At 45.5% G+C, this 19,451-nt stretch overlaps 1 protein-coding gene across 2 annotated transcripts in view; it reads right to left on the bottom strand.

Moving 5' to 3' along the window:
* The window catches only part of FGF12 (fibroblast growth factor 12), a 315,529-nt gene that overhangs the window by 154,926 nt on the left and 141,152 nt on the right, over positions 1-19,451 (bottom strand). Inside the window, exon 1 of one of the 2 annotated variants that reach the window (XM_032777342.2) lies at positions 7,905-7,972. The exons of the other annotated variant lie outside the window; for it this stretch is intronic. Coding sequence (XP_032633233.1) covers positions 7,905-7,953 — 49 coding nt within the window. The 5' untranslated portion in view covers positions 7,954-7,972. Of the gene's footprint in view, positions 1-7,904; positions 7,973-19,451 lie in introns of those variants that run through there. 2 annotated transcript variants of the gene reach the window in all.

The raw sequence follows: 19,451 nt of genomic DNA, 5'->3' as shown, positions 1-19,451 counted from the left end.
GAAGTGCCCCGAAAACGTGGAGTGGAAGGACCCCCGCCACCGAATGCTCAGAGGAGGAATGCTGCCGCCTAGGGCGGCAAAAACTGTGGCACCGCTCCTGGGTAGGACCAGGAGTGACAAGCCCTGGGTTCTGCTCCCCACTCTGCTACTGATGCAGCATGTGACTTTAGTCAAGTCACTTGCCTCTCACTTCTCATAAATAAAATGGAGACGTTACCCTCCTGCGGCCCATGGCTGGAAAGACCTCTACGGGTGCTGGGTGTCATTACACAGACTGGGGTCAATCAACAGGTAACCTGTCAGTCTGCAGGGCAGAGCGCGGATGATGGACATTATTAACCCTTCCCTGATTCTGGTGGAGACTATCCCTCTCCCCTCTGAAACACTTCACGGCAGGAGCGCTGCTCAGGTCTCTTCCCCAGGGCACTAGACACAAGCAAGGCTAAAGAGCTGGGCTGTATTTTCCCATCCAAATAGTTTTCCCACAAAAACCATACTCCGGTTCTGAGCTCTTTGGCGTAGGGCCATCTTTCTCTTTTGTGCTGTAGCGCGCCTAGCATGCCGCAACCCTGGCACACGACTGGGTCTCCTGGCTACTGTGAGCATACAAATAAATATGGATGATAAAAGGGCTATTCAACAAAAACGACATTGACACTCAACGTATTTTCATCAAAAAATTCCATGTTTGGGGGCTTTTTTAAACACAAACACAAACCATTTTCAAAATGAAAAAACTTGTTTTCATCAATTTTTGCAGGGAAAAGAAATGATTTCCGGCCCTACGCTGGAAGGCTAAAGCCTAGGATTCGCAGTGGAGGGCGACGGTCATCGTGCCAATGACCAGTTGGAGGACTAACACGGCACAAGACTGATCTGCAGTGTATGAATTGTGTGGTGTTAAGTTCCCAAATAACTGTTTTCAGCAAGAGCCAGATATGCCAAACAGACATAATATCCATTCACAAACCAAAGCATCCGGCTTCCTACAATAAAACACTGACAAGCTCCTCCCACCTCACTGCATTTCTGTATTTATTTGTGGGGCAGCACAAGTCATTTTACTCCTCTAATTCCCCCTTTCTAACCTCAAAGAGCTAACAAAAAGTGAATACAGACGCTCACGTCACCCCAGCTACATAGGTGGTGTGAATGAACTGCAAACCAGGACAGATCTCAGTCAAGACCCCACACTGGGATACGTGCCAAACAATCTAAGATTAAGCTCATGGCTTGGGCGAAGTGCATTTAATGACCAAAGGCTGCAAATGCAGGGATAGAAGGACCAGGTTCCATACAGAGCACATGAGGGTGCTGCTTTTTCATTTAAAAATAATAATGGCAAAGCCTTCATCACAAAGACCTCCACAAGCTCAGAGAGCAGGCAACACACAAAAGCACAGAGAAAAGCAAGCTGAACTTCTGTGTATGGTCTAGAAAAAAGAAAATCCAGTATCACTGCTGCTATGATTCATCACCCATTTACCAAGAGCTCCTGAGCACGGTAGCAGCCAATTTAGCCGAACCCAAGTATTCACAAGTTTGCCGGAGCAACTGATCAAATATTTACAAAAATCGCACAGAGGTTACACTGAACAAGAAACCCAGCAGTTACAGTTAAGACCCTGAGCCCCACTGGCATCTGATGTAAATCAGTTGGGGTAGATTTCAAGGCCAGTTTTAACCATCAAGAAGCATGGAATTAAAATGCTGGGGTAAAGTGCGGCCCATATTGACAGGGACAGGAGATGCACTGAGCTGAGACCCATAAGCTGGCACACAGCTTTGATTTGGTGCAGGTGGGCTCACGCTGCACAGTTCTTATCTGGATCAAACCTCTGCATGGTTCAGGGGGCTGGGGTCCCCCCCACCCATCCCAGGATATATTCTGTGTCAGGAATTCTCAGGAGGACAGAGGAAATGGGGGTGAAAATTAATTGAAACGCAGAGATTTGAACTGAGTGGCGATGGCGCGAAGCCTGATGCTGTGTCAAGGCAGGGCTGGCTCCAGATTTTCTGCTGCCCCGGGGTAGGAAACTGAGAGTTTGGGCACCTGGCTCATCGACAGGGACCTTTTTCATGACTACGGCCCTGCTCTGAACAGGGAGCCAGCCACAGCCACACACACAGGAAGGGCTTGCAGGAGGGAACCCGCGCAGCATGAAACACTGACAAACCTCGGACTCACAGGAACAGCGGACTCAGAGACGCACTTCTGGCCTTTTGTGATTTTCAAAGGTCTGTAACTCTCAAGTGCTTTATGACGAAAATGACTGGCTGAGAAGTTCCTCTGCTGAGCCTGTGTTCTTTGCTTTCCTGTCATGCTGTCCCCAAGGGGTTAAACGAAGGAGCAACAGCTGAGGTGCAGCCCCAAGGGAGCATGTATAAAGTGACTGGGGGGACTTGGGAAGGCTCAGGCACTGCGTTAGGGGCTAGGGCAGTTGGCTGGAGATGGCCCAGCAGCCCACATGCTAAGGAAGGGTGGCCGGCTACAGGTCGGAGCCCAGGAGTCTGCTCTAGCATCCCAGAGCTAGAGCCAGTGACTAGGACTTTACCCAGGCCCAGCCGGATTGAGAGCAGGGTTCGGGGCCCTCTCGTGGCTCCAGGTGGGACTAGCTGTAACAAGAGATTGAAGCCAGCAGGGGTTTCTCCAGTGAGTGACTCCAGTCACTAGCAAGTGGGATCTAGCCACACGGCTCACTCGCAACAATCTGGTGACTGTACTCTGAGGTTCTCAGCCAGTTTGTAATAAGCGCCAGCTGGGAACTTCCAGTCGTGTTCCAGGAAGACAGACACTTCTACGCGCTAATCCTGGTTCTGACACAGAGCTGATGAACGACCTTGGTTAAGTCACTTCATCTCAATGTCTTTAAAATGGGCAAAATATTTCACGCCCCACTGTGGGATTAATTAGTTAGTGTCTGCCCAGCACTTTTCAAGATGCAAAGCCTTATAATCAGCATGAGAACTATTCCTTACCGACTGATGCACCAGAGAAAGTTTTAAGGTTAAGTGGAAGCAACGCTAGTTAATGTGCATTAAAGCAGGAAGATGGGACTAAGAGGTGAACAAATAATTTTTTTAAAGTGTCTTTTGAGAAAGAAAAAAGGACTAGTTTGTCTATTCCTTTCCCCGAACCAGACAGAGCCATGTAAAACAAATACAAGTATGGAGATAATCCAGAGATTGGATCCTGGACGCGTGAACTGCTGAATTCTGGAAAACAAAACAATGATAATGACTCACACTGGGCCTGTGGGTGGCTCATCACAAAATTAGCAGCAGCTTCCATGCTCCCAGCTGAGATTGGCTTTGCTGGGTTGTTTTCACAGATCTCCAGGACTGCAATTTAGCACATGCAGATAGACCCAGCAGCCAATCACAGCCACAATACTAGAAAGGCATACACATGCCATTTAGAAAAATGCTTTGCCATACAAAACATGATTACCAGCTTCCACACCGTTTTGGGTGATGGGAAGAGAGACTATTTTTATTGTCAAACGTTACACATCTCCTTTCCTCCAAGAGGAAGAATCTATTTAAAGGCCTTTCAAGCAAACATCTATTCATACAATTGAAAGCTTTGTGTACTAGCATGACATAAGCAACCTGATCTGCTGTTTGGAGCCCACTGGACTTTTCATGATGCTCGTGCCATCTGGTTTTGTCATTTCAATCTCTCAAACTGACTGTTTGATGAGCATACAAGAAAATCTTCAGTTTTTGTGGGGAAAGGGATCACACACTTCAGTGGGCTAGAGACAAGAGACACAGGTTCAGAATGCTCTACATTCAAGATTCAGAAAAGTACTTAGGAACGTGCTTAACTTTTAATGGGATTACTCACATGATTAAGCAAGTGCTTTGCTGAATCGACACCTAACTCCAGAAAAAACAAAACCAACCCTCTGCCATCCAGTGGCCAAGAACCAGCAAATCTATGCATGGCATTTAAATTGGTCACCTCCAGAGTTAAATCAGAAAACAAGCGTAAGAGGTTTTTTTAAAGAGCTGGTTCCTTGTCAAACATATTTTAAAGTCCCCGATTTTATATATACACTTATGAAGCTACGTCTACCCTAGGAGCACTTCACTAGTCTAAGAACACCAATATACTGCTCTAGTGTGGGTACAGCTATGCCAGCGGAGCTGCACTACCTACCAATATAGTAAAACCACACCCCCATGAGTGATCTCAGGGATACCAGTCAAAGCACCGTTTTGCTGGTGTAGCTATGGCTTCCCGAGGGGCTTCTGCCAGCACAGCTTGTTGATCAGGTACTACACCTCTTCACATCCCAGACTGGCAGAGCTGTGCCAGAGGAAGTATGCAGCATACAGTTGGCCTGAGCCTGGGTTATTTTTCTAAATCGGGATAAGCAAACTCTGACCACAGCATTTTGTGTAGATCTGATCATGTATCCGAGCGGCTCAGAAGGCAGGAGACATCTTTTATTACATTGTAAGTGAGAAGTTTTGGTCAATGTTTTCCAAGCAGCCCTGTCACTTATACCCCAGCACAGCTGTACATAGTATTTAGAACACAAACAAAAGGACAAGGTCCCCTCACTTCTCCATCATCTAGTTTGGGGATTATTTTCCCTGGCAAAGTCCTTGAGATGGAAAGTTCTATGGAAAGAGACAGGTACTACTATTCCTTCCAAGAACAAGGTATCTACAACCTCGATTCAAGCTGGTCAGAAAAACTCAGACTAAACATTTTTTTCATCTGAATTCGCCATTTTGTTACAATTGAAAAGTTTCATGGAGATGGTTTGATTTGACCAAGTTCCAGTGGTATCCTGCCTGCCGGGCAGGTGTCAAAACCCAGTGGGCTGCTGGGGAAGCAAGGCTGCCAGGTCACAGCTCTTCCAAACATAGGCTCAAGGAGATCTAGAAGACAGTGGAGGGTGGCCTTGGGTGGCTACTCTCCAGGCATGGCCGTGCTTAGTTTAACTGTGTGTTTTCAAATAATGCAAGGAGCCTAACCAGCAGCAATGAAGAAGAAATTCCAATAATTCAGATAGCCAATGGAAACAGACACGAGACCCAGAGCTTTAAACTAGCAATACGCAGTCTATGTTTTAACACCATTGAGCTATATGGCAAGGTTGTATGAGGATCTGGAGATTACTGTCACTTTTACTGGCTCCCTCTCGCCCAATGTCAGGCCACACAAATACCTCATGATGGTCAATAGACTCTGAGACTCAGAGACTTTAAGGTCAGCAAGGATCAGAATGATTGTCTAGCCTGACCTCCTGTACAACACAGGCCATCAAATTGCTCAAAAATAATTCTTAGAGCGTATTTTTTAGAAAAATATCCAGTCTTTATTTTAAAATGATTGAGGAGGTGGGGAAAGAACCCACCACGAACCCAGTCAAATTGCTCCAATGGTTAATTGCCCTCGCTGTTAAAACGTTTACCCTTTATTTCCAGTCTCAATTTGTCTAGCTTCCACTTCCAGCCATTGGATCATGTTAGACCTTTTTCTGCTAGATTCCTGAGCCCTTTATTAAATATTTTGCCAGAAGCTGGGAATGGGCAACAGGGCATGGATCACTTGATGATTACCGGTTCTGTTCATTCCCTTTGGGGCACCTGGCATTGGCCACTGTCAGAAGACAGGATACTGGGCTAGATGGACCTTTGGTCTGACCCAGCATGGCTGTTCTTATGTTTTAAATCTTTTGTGCTGTTATATCTCAGGTATACGACAGCGAGATTGGACTATTTACACCCAGGCATTATTATTCCCTCTGCTGTCCTGACTTTCTGAATGACATGAAGTGGTTGTTTATTAGGACTACGATGGAAACTCTAGCTTTGTGTACCACTCAGGTGAGAACCAGGCCTGGTGTTTCACATCCAGCGACAATTGCCCTGCATAGCTGATAATGACATTTATTGGAGTTTTCTCCTGGCTAGAGATGAGAATAGTCTCAGGAGTCCCAAGTCCAGTCCTCTATGTGACTCCCTGTGCCTGTCCTATTGTTATGAACCTATTACCCTCACCGGCTCAAGTTGGGAGTGACCAGGCATAAACAAGTGGCTCTGGGCAATTAACAAGCTCTCTCCTTGGTTGGACCAAAAGGGAACTTAAACTTACCTCAGCAACAAACTATTCCCCAGCACAGGACTGTTTCAATGGGAAAATGAGCAGTATTTCTGTGAGAGGTGTGAATAATTTCTCTCCTCAGAGGTTGGGGAGAGAAATGCCAACAAATGGCAGCTGTCCTTCTGGGTATAACAAAAAAAGGCCCCTTCTGGATGTTTACTGCCTAGTTATTACGGTGATTCTCAGGTTAGGTAAATATTGGTACGGGAACACAGAACCAGCCAAGTCTAAAGCAGTACCCTTTGAGAGATGCCCATAAATAATAAAATTCTACTACTGCCGCTTTGCACTGTTAGGCCTTTTGTCCATGGTGCTTTAGAAAGATTAAGTCTCACAACCCCCTGAGATATGGCAGGTCTTAGCCTCCTCACATTTTACAGCTGGGAAGCTGAGGCACAGAATGGTTAAGTGACTTCCCCAAAACCCTAGGAAAAGACAATGGCAGAGCCTGAGAAAACTCTTAGCAGGTTCTGATACTTGGCCCCCTATTCAGGCAAACGCATAGGCACATGCTTAACTTTAAGCATGGACTTAAGCACATTCTTGCTTTGTGGTCTCAGTTTCTTGTTTCAATCCCTAGATAACAAGTCACACACCATTTAAAAGCTCAGAGCATAAAAAATATATATATAGCCACTACAAGGTCAGAAACAGTGCCTGTGTGACAGATACGATGTTATCCAGATTTCAGCTGAAATATATACCACTATTACATATTAAATAAAGATTTTAATAATCATCTTTTGCTTTAGGAAGTGTATTTTTAAAAATGCCTTCCAGAAAAGTATGCATTGTAATGAATAAAAAAGTGACTTGTTTGGGGTGTACTGTCTTTTGATCCACGACCTACCACCAAGAGTGTTAGGAGAAGTTACACACGTTTTCAAGACAAAAACACGTCTCTGTTTTAAAAGATACAAGATAAAGCAGTTAACAGACCTTACAACACCAGAAATATTTCTTTAAAACTACAATCCTGATTTTTATAGAAAGAGGGAAAATATGTTCGTTTTATTTAGAACCAACTGCTTTATACAAAAAAGCAGAATTGTAGGTTTTCAGAATGCAAGAAAGTCAACCACAGGGGAGGGGAAGGGGAGAAAGAGTTTACAATTTATTTTACAAAAAACCTCACCACCCAACCCCCCCCCCCCCAAGCCTGTCTGAACTACACCACCTTTGAACTATTTCTCACTTTTGTCAAAGACTCTTCACCATGCACACTAAAGCCACAACAAAATCAAAGTGGGTAGTTTGACTATTTAACTACATCTTCCTCTCAGGACACCTGGACAAACTAAGCTTATGACGCTTTAACCTTAGATTTCCCAGGCCCTAGACAAAAGATTGACCCGATGGGGTCTTCTGCCAAGGGCGTGGGACAAGCGAGGTTCAGGACCAAGGGCAGCTCCCCTTGCACAGGATTGCGGGACTGGCCCGGAGATTGAGCTGGACAAGGCACTCTCGGTTCTTTGGCAGACGACGCTTTGCCAGCCAGCGGGTCGGTGTCCCCCGTGCTCCCAACGAGCCGCCAGCCCTGAGCCGCAGCCGAGGGGCGCGCCAGGGAGCCAGGCGCGATGGGGCGGCTGTGCGCCCCCGGCTGCCCTCCAGACGCAAGGGGGGAAGTCCGGTGAGGAAGGGGCTGGCACCCCCCGCCCCCGGCCGGGCTAGCGGACAGCAGGGGCAGAGCAGTGGCCGGGGGCGCAGGAAGGCGGAGGGCTCGTGGAGGGGAAGGGAATCTAGCCCCCCAGGGAAGGGAAATCCCCCCGCCGCGCCCCACCTGGGCTGTTGCTGGAAATCAGGCGCCTTCCGCAGAGACACTGCAGCATGTGCGAGCCTTTCTTCAGGAGAAGCCCCGGGATCCTCATTGGCTTCCCCGGGCCGCTGCAGGGAACCGCGACCCGTCCCCAGCCGCCCCTGGGCCGCCCGGAGCCGGGGCGCAGGCGGCGGAGCGCGGCGAGGGCTGCGCGCCCCCCGCAGCCGCTGCTGCTCCGAGCCCTCGGAACTGCTCCAAGGTGGCTCGTTGGGACTTTCCAGGGGAGGGGCCGGGCTCTGGGAAGCGCCAGCCCTGCCCTCTGCCGGGAGAACCACCGGGGAAACAAGCGCGCCCAGGCACGGGCTGCGGATCCCAGCCCGCCGGGAGGAGAGACTCCCCGGAACCAGCCCCGGGCGGAGATAACGCCCCCAGCCCGGCCCGGCGCAGGGGGTTAGACCGCGAGAGCCAGGATCGCCCCTTACACCCGTTCCCCAGCACCAGCTCCTGTGCCCTGCCCCTGCCTACACATTTCACTGGTGCCCAGTGCCAGGGCTGCAGCCCTGGACTCCGCTGACAAGCGACAGCCGGGGCCACGCACCACTGCCAAGTGCCTGCTGTCCCTGCCGGAGAGCTGGGGGCATGGGGTGGGAAGGGTCACCCGGTATTTGGGCCTCTACTCGCTGGTAGCTGCCTTGGCCTCTGCTTCAGGCCAGGGTTTATCTTGCCTTGTTGAACCTTTGAAGATGATGTTCCCATTGTCTGGGGGCACCGGCCACGTTAGCTGGGTCCTAGCTGAACACACAGCTGGGGGCTAAGCCCGAAGGGCACGGGCCCTAGTGAATGGACTCAGAAACACGTGGAGCTTACGGCCCACCAGCGGGGAGTTCTGCTTTAAAGCTCTCAATGGCGCATGGCCATGGGACCTTGGCTTTGCAGTTCCTTGGCCCAGCAGTTCTCAAACTATGGGTTGGGAGCCCAAGGTGGGTCATGACCCTGTTTTAATGGGGTTACCAGGGCTGGTGTTAGACGTGCTGAGGCCAAAGCCTGAGCCCCACCACCTGGTCCAAGCTGAAGCCCCAGGTCTTCAACGCTGGGTGGCAGGGTTCAGGTTATAGGCCCCTGCCCGGGGCTGAAGGCCTGGGGCTTCGGCTTTGGCCTGCCCACCTGGGGCAGTGGGGCTCATGCTTTGCTCGGGCCAGGCTGTGGCTTCAGTCCCCCTTCCTGGGCTTGTGTAGTAATTTTTGTTGTAAGAAGGTTGCGGTGCAATGAAGTTTGAGAACTGCTGCCTAGCCCCATGCTGCACTGAGTCCACATCCCCAGTTCCTCCTCCCCTTCTGCTCTGTACGCTCACCCTTGCCTGCCAAGGGTTACAGGCAGGATTCTCTTCAGTTTGGTGGCTGTTCCCCATTTACTATAGTTATTCCTACCAGGCAGACACACCCTGGGTCACAGGGCTAAACAGTGTCACTGGAGGGCTTCTCAGTTTCCATTTCACAGCAGCAACAGAACACCGCTGCACCTCTCATCTCAGGGGATTAAGGTAATGAACTTGGTCCAATTAAAGCAACTGGTACAAGCTGGTGGAAGAAGTGTGTCTCCTGGGGGGAAAAATCCTGTCCCCTATTAATATACATGCCTACCACACTCTCTCTAGGCTGCAGTGTTTCAGAAGAGGGGGTCAGATTACTGACACAGGGAATTATTCAGAGACCGATTGGTTTAGTAGGCTACTCCTTTGCACTTATACAGACAAAATGATTCTTTGGGGTTTTCATCAATTGTATTTTGGAAGCCCTACAAGTTAGTTGCCACCATGTCGGCCAGGTCAAAGTTAGCACTGGCTCCCGTTGCAGGAGGGAATTCCACACTCAGGGCAGGATAGCTCCCATGCTGTATGAAAAGCACTATTGAGAAAGTTGCCTTCAATTCAAGCAAGTGCCCTGTGGTAAATGTCTGTCTCAGATCTGGACTTAGAGTTCAACAGCTGAGTGTTTACTGTGAACCTCCCCCAAGCTTATACCCAGCTTGGATCTTATCTCGCTGCCACCAGACAGGAATACAGCGCCTGCCTCGCTCTGGTCCCCCAGACTTTCCCTGGAGAAACCCCCCAAGACCCAGACCCCTGGGTCTTCCTATCTCACCCCCAGCTCCCCCCCCTTTTCCCTGGGTGAGCTGTATTCTGGCCGTATGCTCTTATACTCATCGTCCTCCTTGAATACAACCGGAGAGGGCAATCTAGCTTCCCCGAGGCTATGCATTCACTAGTCAGCTCACACAAGAGATTCCCCTCCCTTGGTCCTGTAGCCTTTCCCGCGCCTGGGACAATAGGGAAGTAAGAACACAGAGTTTGGGCTTTTCCCTCCCCTCCCCCCTAGCCTGTCACAATATAACAAGTCTGGGTACAGAGGATTTCCTCTCCGCCCTCTGTACTGCGAAAATGGGAAAATCTCTCACCTAGAGATCAGCTGAAACCTCTCCACGGAAGTAAAACTCCATAATTATGAAGCACGCTGAAACGGAGCCTTCATCAGAGTGCACGCCAGTATTCAGACATCCACTTGAAAGCCCAAGCCAGGCCATGAGGCGAGTTTTCACACTGCTGGCAAGCTATGCCCTAGTCGGTGTACCAAGCGCTCACATTGAACTCTTGGCCAGTGCTATGAGTGAATTTCAGTCGGATTGCGTGCATGCCTCTGATTATGGTGTGTATGCTTGAACGGGCTTCTTAGTCTTTCTCTTGCCTTCAAACTGTCAATACGACCAATCCCTGCTTTCCGTTGGAGTTGCCGCAAACCTCCCTCTGCTCTCAAGGTTTACCATCCCATAAAGCAGTACTGGACAGAGGCTTCCATGCTGGATGGGAATAGCGGAGACATAGGCTTTGTGCTGCCACTGTGCTTATGCGGGATGTTTTCTCTCCCCAAAAGCTCTAAGGAGGATCCAGAGTTTTCACTTGCTAACAGTGAGAGAGGATGCTGGCTTAAACCAGCTGTTAAGAATGAGGCAGAAGCCAGATCATCGGTGACAATGTTACAGGCTCTATGGACCAGGAGTAGGCGGAGAAGATGGTGGACCAGTAGGCCTAGTGTGACCTGAGATGTAGGTGACCAGGGTTTGAGTCTCCATTTGCTCGCGACGCTTCTCCCATGACTAGGGCAACTATCTTCTGGGGCTGGCATTCTTCATCTATACAAGGGGCAGATAGCACTGCCCTACCTCACGCGTTGTGCCTGTTGATAATGCCTGGATTATAGATGAGGTGCTTGATACTCTGGTATCAATATAAATACCTTAGCGCACAATAAGAGCATGGCTGTCTTACTTAATTAGAAGTCTGGTCAAAAAAAATTTTTTTTCCCTTCAGCAAAACTTTCACGGGCTACCAAACCCTTACTCCCATATACATTGACTATGGAGAAGGTGCAGTGAATAGGGAAAAATTTGGTTTTTAGAAAATGCTTTAAAGCTAGTGCTTGTGAATAGTTTAAACTAAAATAACTGGATTGATTAAGTCCTTTTTCGTTCTTTGAGATTATGTTCACTCTGAATATAACTATAATAATGTTTAACCTCAATATAACATTAACAACAAGAGAACCACTGGTTTCTCTTCACTCTTTAAAACAGGACTCAAGTATGAAATTACTAGTGAATATATAACCTCATTAGCAGAGTTGACGCAGGTTGAGGACAAGTGGTTCATATGAGAACTTTTCACATTCCCCTATTCCTATCTTAATACTTTGGAAAGATCATCAGAGTTTATGTAAAACATGTGATGTGATGAATTCAACCCTATATAATCGGTGACAGCCAGAGAAAGGTTGCAGTCAGGTGATACGTGTCTATTAAAGAAAGACGGAGCGATTTCTCTCCAGCTCCTGTTTTAATCAATGGCAGCAAAATTTCTATTGATCTAGAATAGGAGAGGAATGCCCACCTATCTGAAGTACGACTGTGTTTGGTATTTCCCCTATGAACTCCAACTGTAGAAGTAGCTTAACAGCCACCACGTCCGTGTGGCAGTAATTAGTTTCAAGGAATCATAATCAGAAACTCTTTGTTGGGTGAGTGATGAGCGAGTGCGAGCGGTGAGCTATTGTATTTTGAAAAGGTCAATATATATGGAAATATATATACACTGAAAATTTTCTTATGAGTAAAACAGCTCTCCTTATTAGTTTTGGTTTCCTCAATTACTCGTCAGTTGTGTATCCAGCCCTGAGACACTAACAACGCTGAACAGTCCAGAAACATCAAGCTAGATACCAATGCACACTCCCACTCCGACTATGACCTGCTAAGACACTACCTGCTTTAGATAGTCAATCTACGAGTAAGAAGATCTACATGCATGTCGCTCTTAGACGACAAGAAGAAACTCAGGTCCTTGAGCAAGCTATCCCCTTAGCAGATCTTCTGCTCGACTCTTAAGTCACTTTTCTCACCTACAAATCGACAGTGCTCTAGTTCGCTGAGTGTGATAAAGAGAGCTACTGTGTTTGTGCCATGAACTGAGACGCTGAGCAGTTTCTGAACTTATCTGCCTTTAGTTTTCATACCACCGATGTGTATCATGGGGCTGTGTGTACTTAGGTCTTAAGTGACTCCCACAAACCCTCAGTTGATTTTTCTATTCTCTCTCTGGGGGCAATGTCTCTGCACAAATATTTATGTTACTAAATAGCCCTGAGTATAATCGCGCACATATATATAAAATTGAGTAACATTGACAATAAAGGCGTATACGGCCATACTTACATTATCACAGGGGACAATCCTGAGCTAATCATGCTTTGCCTACTGGTTGACTCGTTATAACAATGAAATGAGCTGCAAGCAAGTCTTCTTGTAAACGAAGATATGAAGAGGGCATAATAGTTCTTTATGAAAGAAATTAATTACTCTCTACCATTAGCCCTGCTGAAATCTTGAAACAATCAGCTGTCTTGTGCACAGCTTGGTGTCTCTCGTATATGTGATGGAGAAACAGTGAGGTTCCATGTATTATTGGGCTTGTCTTGCTAACTCAACTTCCTTATGTATAGATTTTGTATTAATGCTTTCTATTCTACGCCAAGACGCCACATTACCAAGAAGTCAGAATATGTGGACTTTCCGAACATAGTCGAAAAAGCAAGTGTGTAGGGTAGTCAATATTCCTTTTCTCAACCATTGCGTTCACATGATCGCGCGGATTCGATGTTAATTCACCACCTCGCCTAATAGGCTAACACAGGATGGCAAAGAAAGATTCAACACATATACATTCCGATATTGACGAGGGCAGATGGGATCGTCACTTAGTGGCACATCGGTGGCTCTCCTGGTATCTAACACACGGCACATGGTGGCCATCTTGTCACTCAAGAAGCAAGAGAAGAGCCAAAGCAAAGACACAAGACTGACAGTGCAGCTTCAATAACGAATAAAATAAAATAACCAGGCGGATCTCTGCTCACATTAACCCCATTGCCCCTTGAGTGTTGTTTTACCAGCATGTAACACATTCTCGTATCACATCACGAGTCTCCTCTCACAGCACATCACTCATTACTCTAAACAAGACACTCAAAAGATTTGAAGATAATGCCACTATGTCTGAGCAGGAAAAACTCTAGACACACGACTCACCTCCTCCTGCACAATTATGGAACACCTTTCATCCCAAAAGATTCCAACAAGGCTCTTTGTAGAATTCACCTGAGACACGAAGCTTTTGGGCATGTCCTGGGGCCCACTGAGGTCAGTTGAATAAAATTCCAAACTGACTTTAAATGACCAGAATTGGCCTTTTTCATTTCACCACTGAAATGCAGCCAGTTCGAAACTAGACTTACACAAGCACTCTACAGGCTATTAGGGCAGTGTTAAAGTAATATATCCAACTGAGCCCGGTAAGAGAGCATCTACTACAAACTTTAAAGAAATTTAGCAAGAGCTAGTATCGGCAAAGGTAAAAAAATTTTATGGATTCTGAAAACTGTTTCCTAGTTCCTGGACAGACTTAACAATTTATTCAAAAGAAATGTAGGTTTGATAGTGGTTAATTAGTAACCGTTTATCTGCAGTTCTATGGAGCACTTATAGCCAAAAAAAAAAAAAAAAAGTGCCACATTTGGCTGTAACTGAGCAAGCAATCGTTTATTGTATAAACAATTCGAACTTTAAATGTTAGAAACAAAATTACTAGCATCCTCACTACGTACCTCCCGAAATATACCAACCTCTATCCATTTTCCTGTAAGTAAAGCAAATACCATACATTTCAGACTATTCGTTCCGTACTCATATGCCCTGCTCGATATGAGCCACTCACACACACGCTTCACCGAGAGCATTGTACTACAGGACAACTTAGAGAGAGTGAGAGAGAGTTACCGTGGTGAGTGTATGACTCGGAGCGGTTCCCAAGTTTCCCCTTTCCCTTGCAATTTATTTATTTTTTAACTGCTCCACATCTCTACACCATACACATCACCTGGGCAATTTATTGTGACAAAATCTATAGTGAAGTTCTTCAGCTTGAACACCCTATTAGTTAACATCTATATTGATAATCACTAGATCACTATAATAAGATATGATTTTACCAGAAGTATATATCCCCACGAATGAGTGTGAAAAAAACATAAAAAAACCAAATGAAATACACATATCAATGTGTGTATATGATAATATATATAACACACAAATGTTGATAGAGAGCACTCCCATAAATATACCAGCCTATCCACGCCCCACAAAGTGTTTACGGAGACGGCAAATTATAGTCCACGTCCAGAAGTCACGGCTTTGAGGTCTGCAGCATCATAAGAATAGACACTTGTGGATTACGCATCAAGCTCGCTCCTGAGGAAGAGCCGGCCTATTGTGACTTTGGATCTTGGCATATATTGCTATCATTTGTTAACATCTTAGAGAGATTTACAACTCGCGAGTTATGCTGTTGGATGTCAAATTCCATGGATGGTACCTGCTCAAAGTGTTAAGCAACCAGATTACAGATTAGATCTCTTCTTCTTGTCGAGATGTGGACGGTAGATTGCGTCAGTATACGTTGTCTAATCACATCCTAAAATGCTCACCATGGCATGAAATTAAGATTATAGGCATATATATCACAAGCCGAAACACACCAATCTACTAGGGCAATGAATTGCCTCTACTAGGACAGAAGTTCTTAATATCTTTGAGATGCAGTTAAGATTAACCATTGATTTAAACCGATGAATCTATACCTTTCACAATTCACGCACACCTAGAGTGCCCATACATTTTGTTGCTAAGAAGTAGAGTAGTGCCATCTCTTAATCCTTTTCCTTTTATGCAATTTTAGAGTAAGGTTATCATGCGTTTTAAGCTGAAACTATTACGTATCAAGCTTACTATGGCATGTATATATTTCATTACCCCGAGCCTTAAATTGCTTGAGATACTCCCGTCTCGTGATATGTGCTTTCACACAATTTGAGTATCGCAATTATATATTGCTACGATTTAATTGCGGTAATATCCCAGTTCGTATTAAAGATATGCAAAAGACACTGTGTTGTTAAATTACCTCCATAGTTTTAGACAGAAAAAAAACAATAAACATATCTCAAAACACTGTATGATTCCGATTCAGTCACGTGTAGTGAGAGGTCATGAACAATTAAGGTATTCAGAGCCCAATTAACCTTAACCTGAAGAGCGCAAGAGCCTCATACACATAAACACACCTAGTGTATAAGCTCAGCCGAGCTTCAGCGACTGATATATTTCCCCTAGCCAGAGCGCTTTGCACATAACGCAGCCGAGGGGCCCCAACCCATATCAGGCTCAAGACTACAGAATGAACAATGCAGTGTTGAAGTTTCTTTCAACATGAAATAGTGCACAGGACAAAATCATAGGTCTTATTGAACAATTTCTCAGTTTTCACCTTCATGCTTGTTGCTTGCCAATATCCAAAGTATTCTAAGCCCTCTAAAAAGCCATTTCAGTATCAATATGCAATCTATTAAGAAATATATCAACAAGTTCCCCAAAATCAAGCCCCCAGTTCGTCACATGAGTCCAACCTAGGATTGCGTAGCAAGGAGTGAATATACGCTTAAGTCACCTAGCACAAGCATCCTGATTTACTGACAATTAAATATAAAATCTGTTCACTTAAAGAGTGAACTTGTGTGTCCATAATAGGAGAATGTGTAAAGTCCATTCTTCTTCTTGCATCTACCATTAAATGTACTCTCCTGCTGAATCTGCTAGTATTTCGTGATAAGTTAAAATTTTGTTCGGAATTTTCATCCTCCAAATAAAACTTTATGGCCTTGACCGAAATGAGGGTGGTGGTTTTTTTGTTTTGCTTTGAGTAAGATACACTATTAAATACCTAGTTGCAAAGCACTTGTGCGTTTAATACCTTACAATTCTTTTAGCCCACCCACAATACAGGGAAGCACAAATCACGTATACCCACATTTGTGTTTTGAAAGTGTTCAGACTCATTCATGCTACCATGTCGTTGTTAGTAGCGATTCTCCCTTCTTAAATCGGATGTATAAAACGTATGATTCTTCTCTTTACCTCTACTTGGTCATTTTTCACATAAAATGCAGCAAGACACGATCTACCGTTTACTCCTCATGGACCCTCAAAATACCAATTTCTGATCCCTCATCTTTTTACATTCCCACTAACTTTGGTTGATCTAACTTGAAATACTGGTTAACACTGACCAACAAGAAGCTAGTATTTAAGGCTAAACAGTAAAGATCCTACAGTAAAAGTTTGTTAGCTGCACGTTTACCAACCAGAAAGCTTCGAAAACGCCACATTTCCAATGCTACTCATTGCCTATCCATTAAAAGCGGTACTGCCGTGTTAGGTGGGGCAGCCACGGCTTCCCGTCCCTCTCTCTCCGCCTTCCCCCGCAAGCGAATCATGTCCCCTCTCGCTCTCTCCTCCGCCTGAACGGCCTCTCAGCTCGCGCATATCGCCTGAAATCCGATCACAGAGACTGCTAGCATCGAGACTTCCGAGTCTGGCTTAATGGGAACTTGTGACGACAATGGCAAAAGTTGGATTTGGTGACCACCCATCCAGGTCATTGGCAGCTACCTGGCACGCAACAAGAAGGCATGAGGATCGCACAGTCGACTGGGCTTGGAAACCATGATCGTCAGTGCCACAGAATAAACAGAACAGAGCTCTGTTGTGCTAGTGACGCAGAAAGATATGAATGCAGTTATGCACGAATTTTCCAAGGTGAGTGCTGCCAGATCCAGCATGCTGAAATACGCCACTCGCTACCCTTTCTTTTAGTCTTTTCACAACAACGTCCTCCCAGAGCCTGTGTATTCTGTTTCTGTGCCCCAATCCTTAGCCCCCTCCTTTTATTTAAACTCCCTCTCTCCATATGATAAGTTAACTCTTATTATTCCGGAATTTTGATTGACTTGGCACCCCCTCTTTCCGCAACACACCAGATAAACTTTACTGTACTTACAGCTTCTTTCTGGATGAAATGCTGAGCATCTTTTAAGATGGTAGCAATGTTTCTCAGCAATCTTGCGTTCATACTTCTTTCCGCACTTTGGTATAGAACACTCTCACCTTAAAGATCAAAGTTAGTAGTTTATATGCAGGCTTTTTTTTAACTGATTCCACAAAGCTTCTATATAGTAAACTGTTAAAGCTTAGGTCTTTAAAACATACAAGAAAGCATGAAATACTGGTTTTCGTATTCTAGGACATTTCAAACTGCTTCCTGCTGATGTTACAGTTTCAAAGTTTTAGATGAGGGAAGAAATAGAAAGAGGAAGAAGGACATTGGATGATGAATACACTTCCAAATCAATATTATAATTAAAGATGCAGCGATTTCTACTTCCTGAACCATTTACCACTATTTCTGCTTTCGCACAGTACAGTTAGCAACATTAAAATTCATTATTACAATTATAACATCTGCTTCGCAAGACACACTCAATTTATCTACAACTACTTTTTTTTCTACCACTTTCTCATAGCAATTAGGACTCACTTGCCCACGTGCCAGTCTAACTGTGAGTGCATCTATCTTCTCAATAGTCATATCTTATTTCTCCTTTTATGAAATCCATAATCTGGATATTTAAACCACAATGTATAGCATGAGATTTGCATGAACTCTGTTCACCTTGGCATTTACTCACTCTTTGCTCTAAGCAGTATCGTCACACAAATCTTTTTGTTCACTTACTGTATTGTTCTTAAATTACTTTTCATTATTCCTGCCATGCAAAGTAATTCGAATTGCCAAATGTGACGACGTTCTAGTCCATTTGAATTACCCGATAACACAGTTTTTGAGTCATACGAGAATTCAATGACCTATCCTTCTCCCAAGTTTATCTCTCATTCACCTGCTACATCTGGTCATGAACAAGACTGCAAGAACTCTGGGGCAGGGCTGGTCATTTTTCTACACGATGAACAGTGCTTACCCATGGAACCCCCGTCCCAATATTGATTGAGGCTCTAGATGCTATTGCCACATGAACTATAACGAACAAACAGTAAAGATCACTCCCCAAATGCTCCAGATTAGCATGCCTGGAACGTGAACAGTTTTGGGCACTAGCAAATCAAGAAAAAAGGTCAATTTCAATCAAGATACCCTCCTGCAGCAGCCCACTTCAGAGTTATAAACTAGGGGATCCATCGTTTAGTGCTTCCAACTGATCAACTGCAGCAGGTCAATCACAAGGCGAGCAGTCCCCTAGGCTGTGTCTACACTACAGAGCCGTTACCAGCATAGCCCAGAGTGTATTCACAGAATCGAGAATCTGAGGGTGGAAGATACCTCAGGGAGTCATCTACTCCAACTCCCTGCTCAAAGCGGACCATCCCCAACTAAATCACGCCTAAATGTAGATGCGGGCCTACACCGACAGAAAGATTTATATCAGTCCAGGGTAATCACTTCCCTGAGACATTGGCTATGGCTTGTTCTACAAAGACTTTATATCGCACACCTACAGCGCTGTAGCCAGGTCCGGCAGTCAACCCATTAGTGTAGACACAGCCTCAGAAGTGAAGCGATTTATCTGGTCCGTGTGAGGAACACCACCTCCCTGAGATGACTGAGTACACGACAGAAGGCATTCTCCCCGACGTGACATAACCCTCAGAATAGGTGCAGCTAGGTCTTCAGCCTTAGCCTGAGGTCATTGCAAAGTATGGGAATTTTTTTCACCCTGAGCCAATGAGCTATGCTCCATCTTAACTGTATATGTGTAGACCAGCCTTGATACAGAGGGAATTGGTTCTCTGCTAGTGGGTTTGATATGGAATTACAGGACCCAATATAAATCTGGGGAACATTTAATAATCAGGAGACTGTGAGAAGCAGACTTATACACAGCTAGCAATTTCAGCCCCAGATCTAGGTTTGTTAGCAACATATAGAAGTTCTGGGAAAACCCAGTAGAAATGTAAAAGCAGCAGAGAATCCTGTGGCACCTTATAGACTAACAGACGTTTTGGAGCGTGAGCTTTCGTGGGTGAATACCCACTTCGTCAGACCAGTAGAAATGGTTC

The sequence above is a fragment of the Chelonoidis abingdonii genome, chromosome 8, assembly GCF_003597395.2.
Source record: "Chelonoidis abingdonii isolate Lonesome George chromosome 8, CheloAbing_2.0, whole genome shotgun sequence".
In the NCBI taxonomy this organism is placed as follows: Eukaryota; Metazoa; Chordata; order Testudines; family Testudinidae; genus Chelonoidis; species Chelonoidis abingdonii.
Note: the sequence above shows the minus strand (reverse complement) of the source record. Positions and strands in the feature narration are given on the sequence as shown.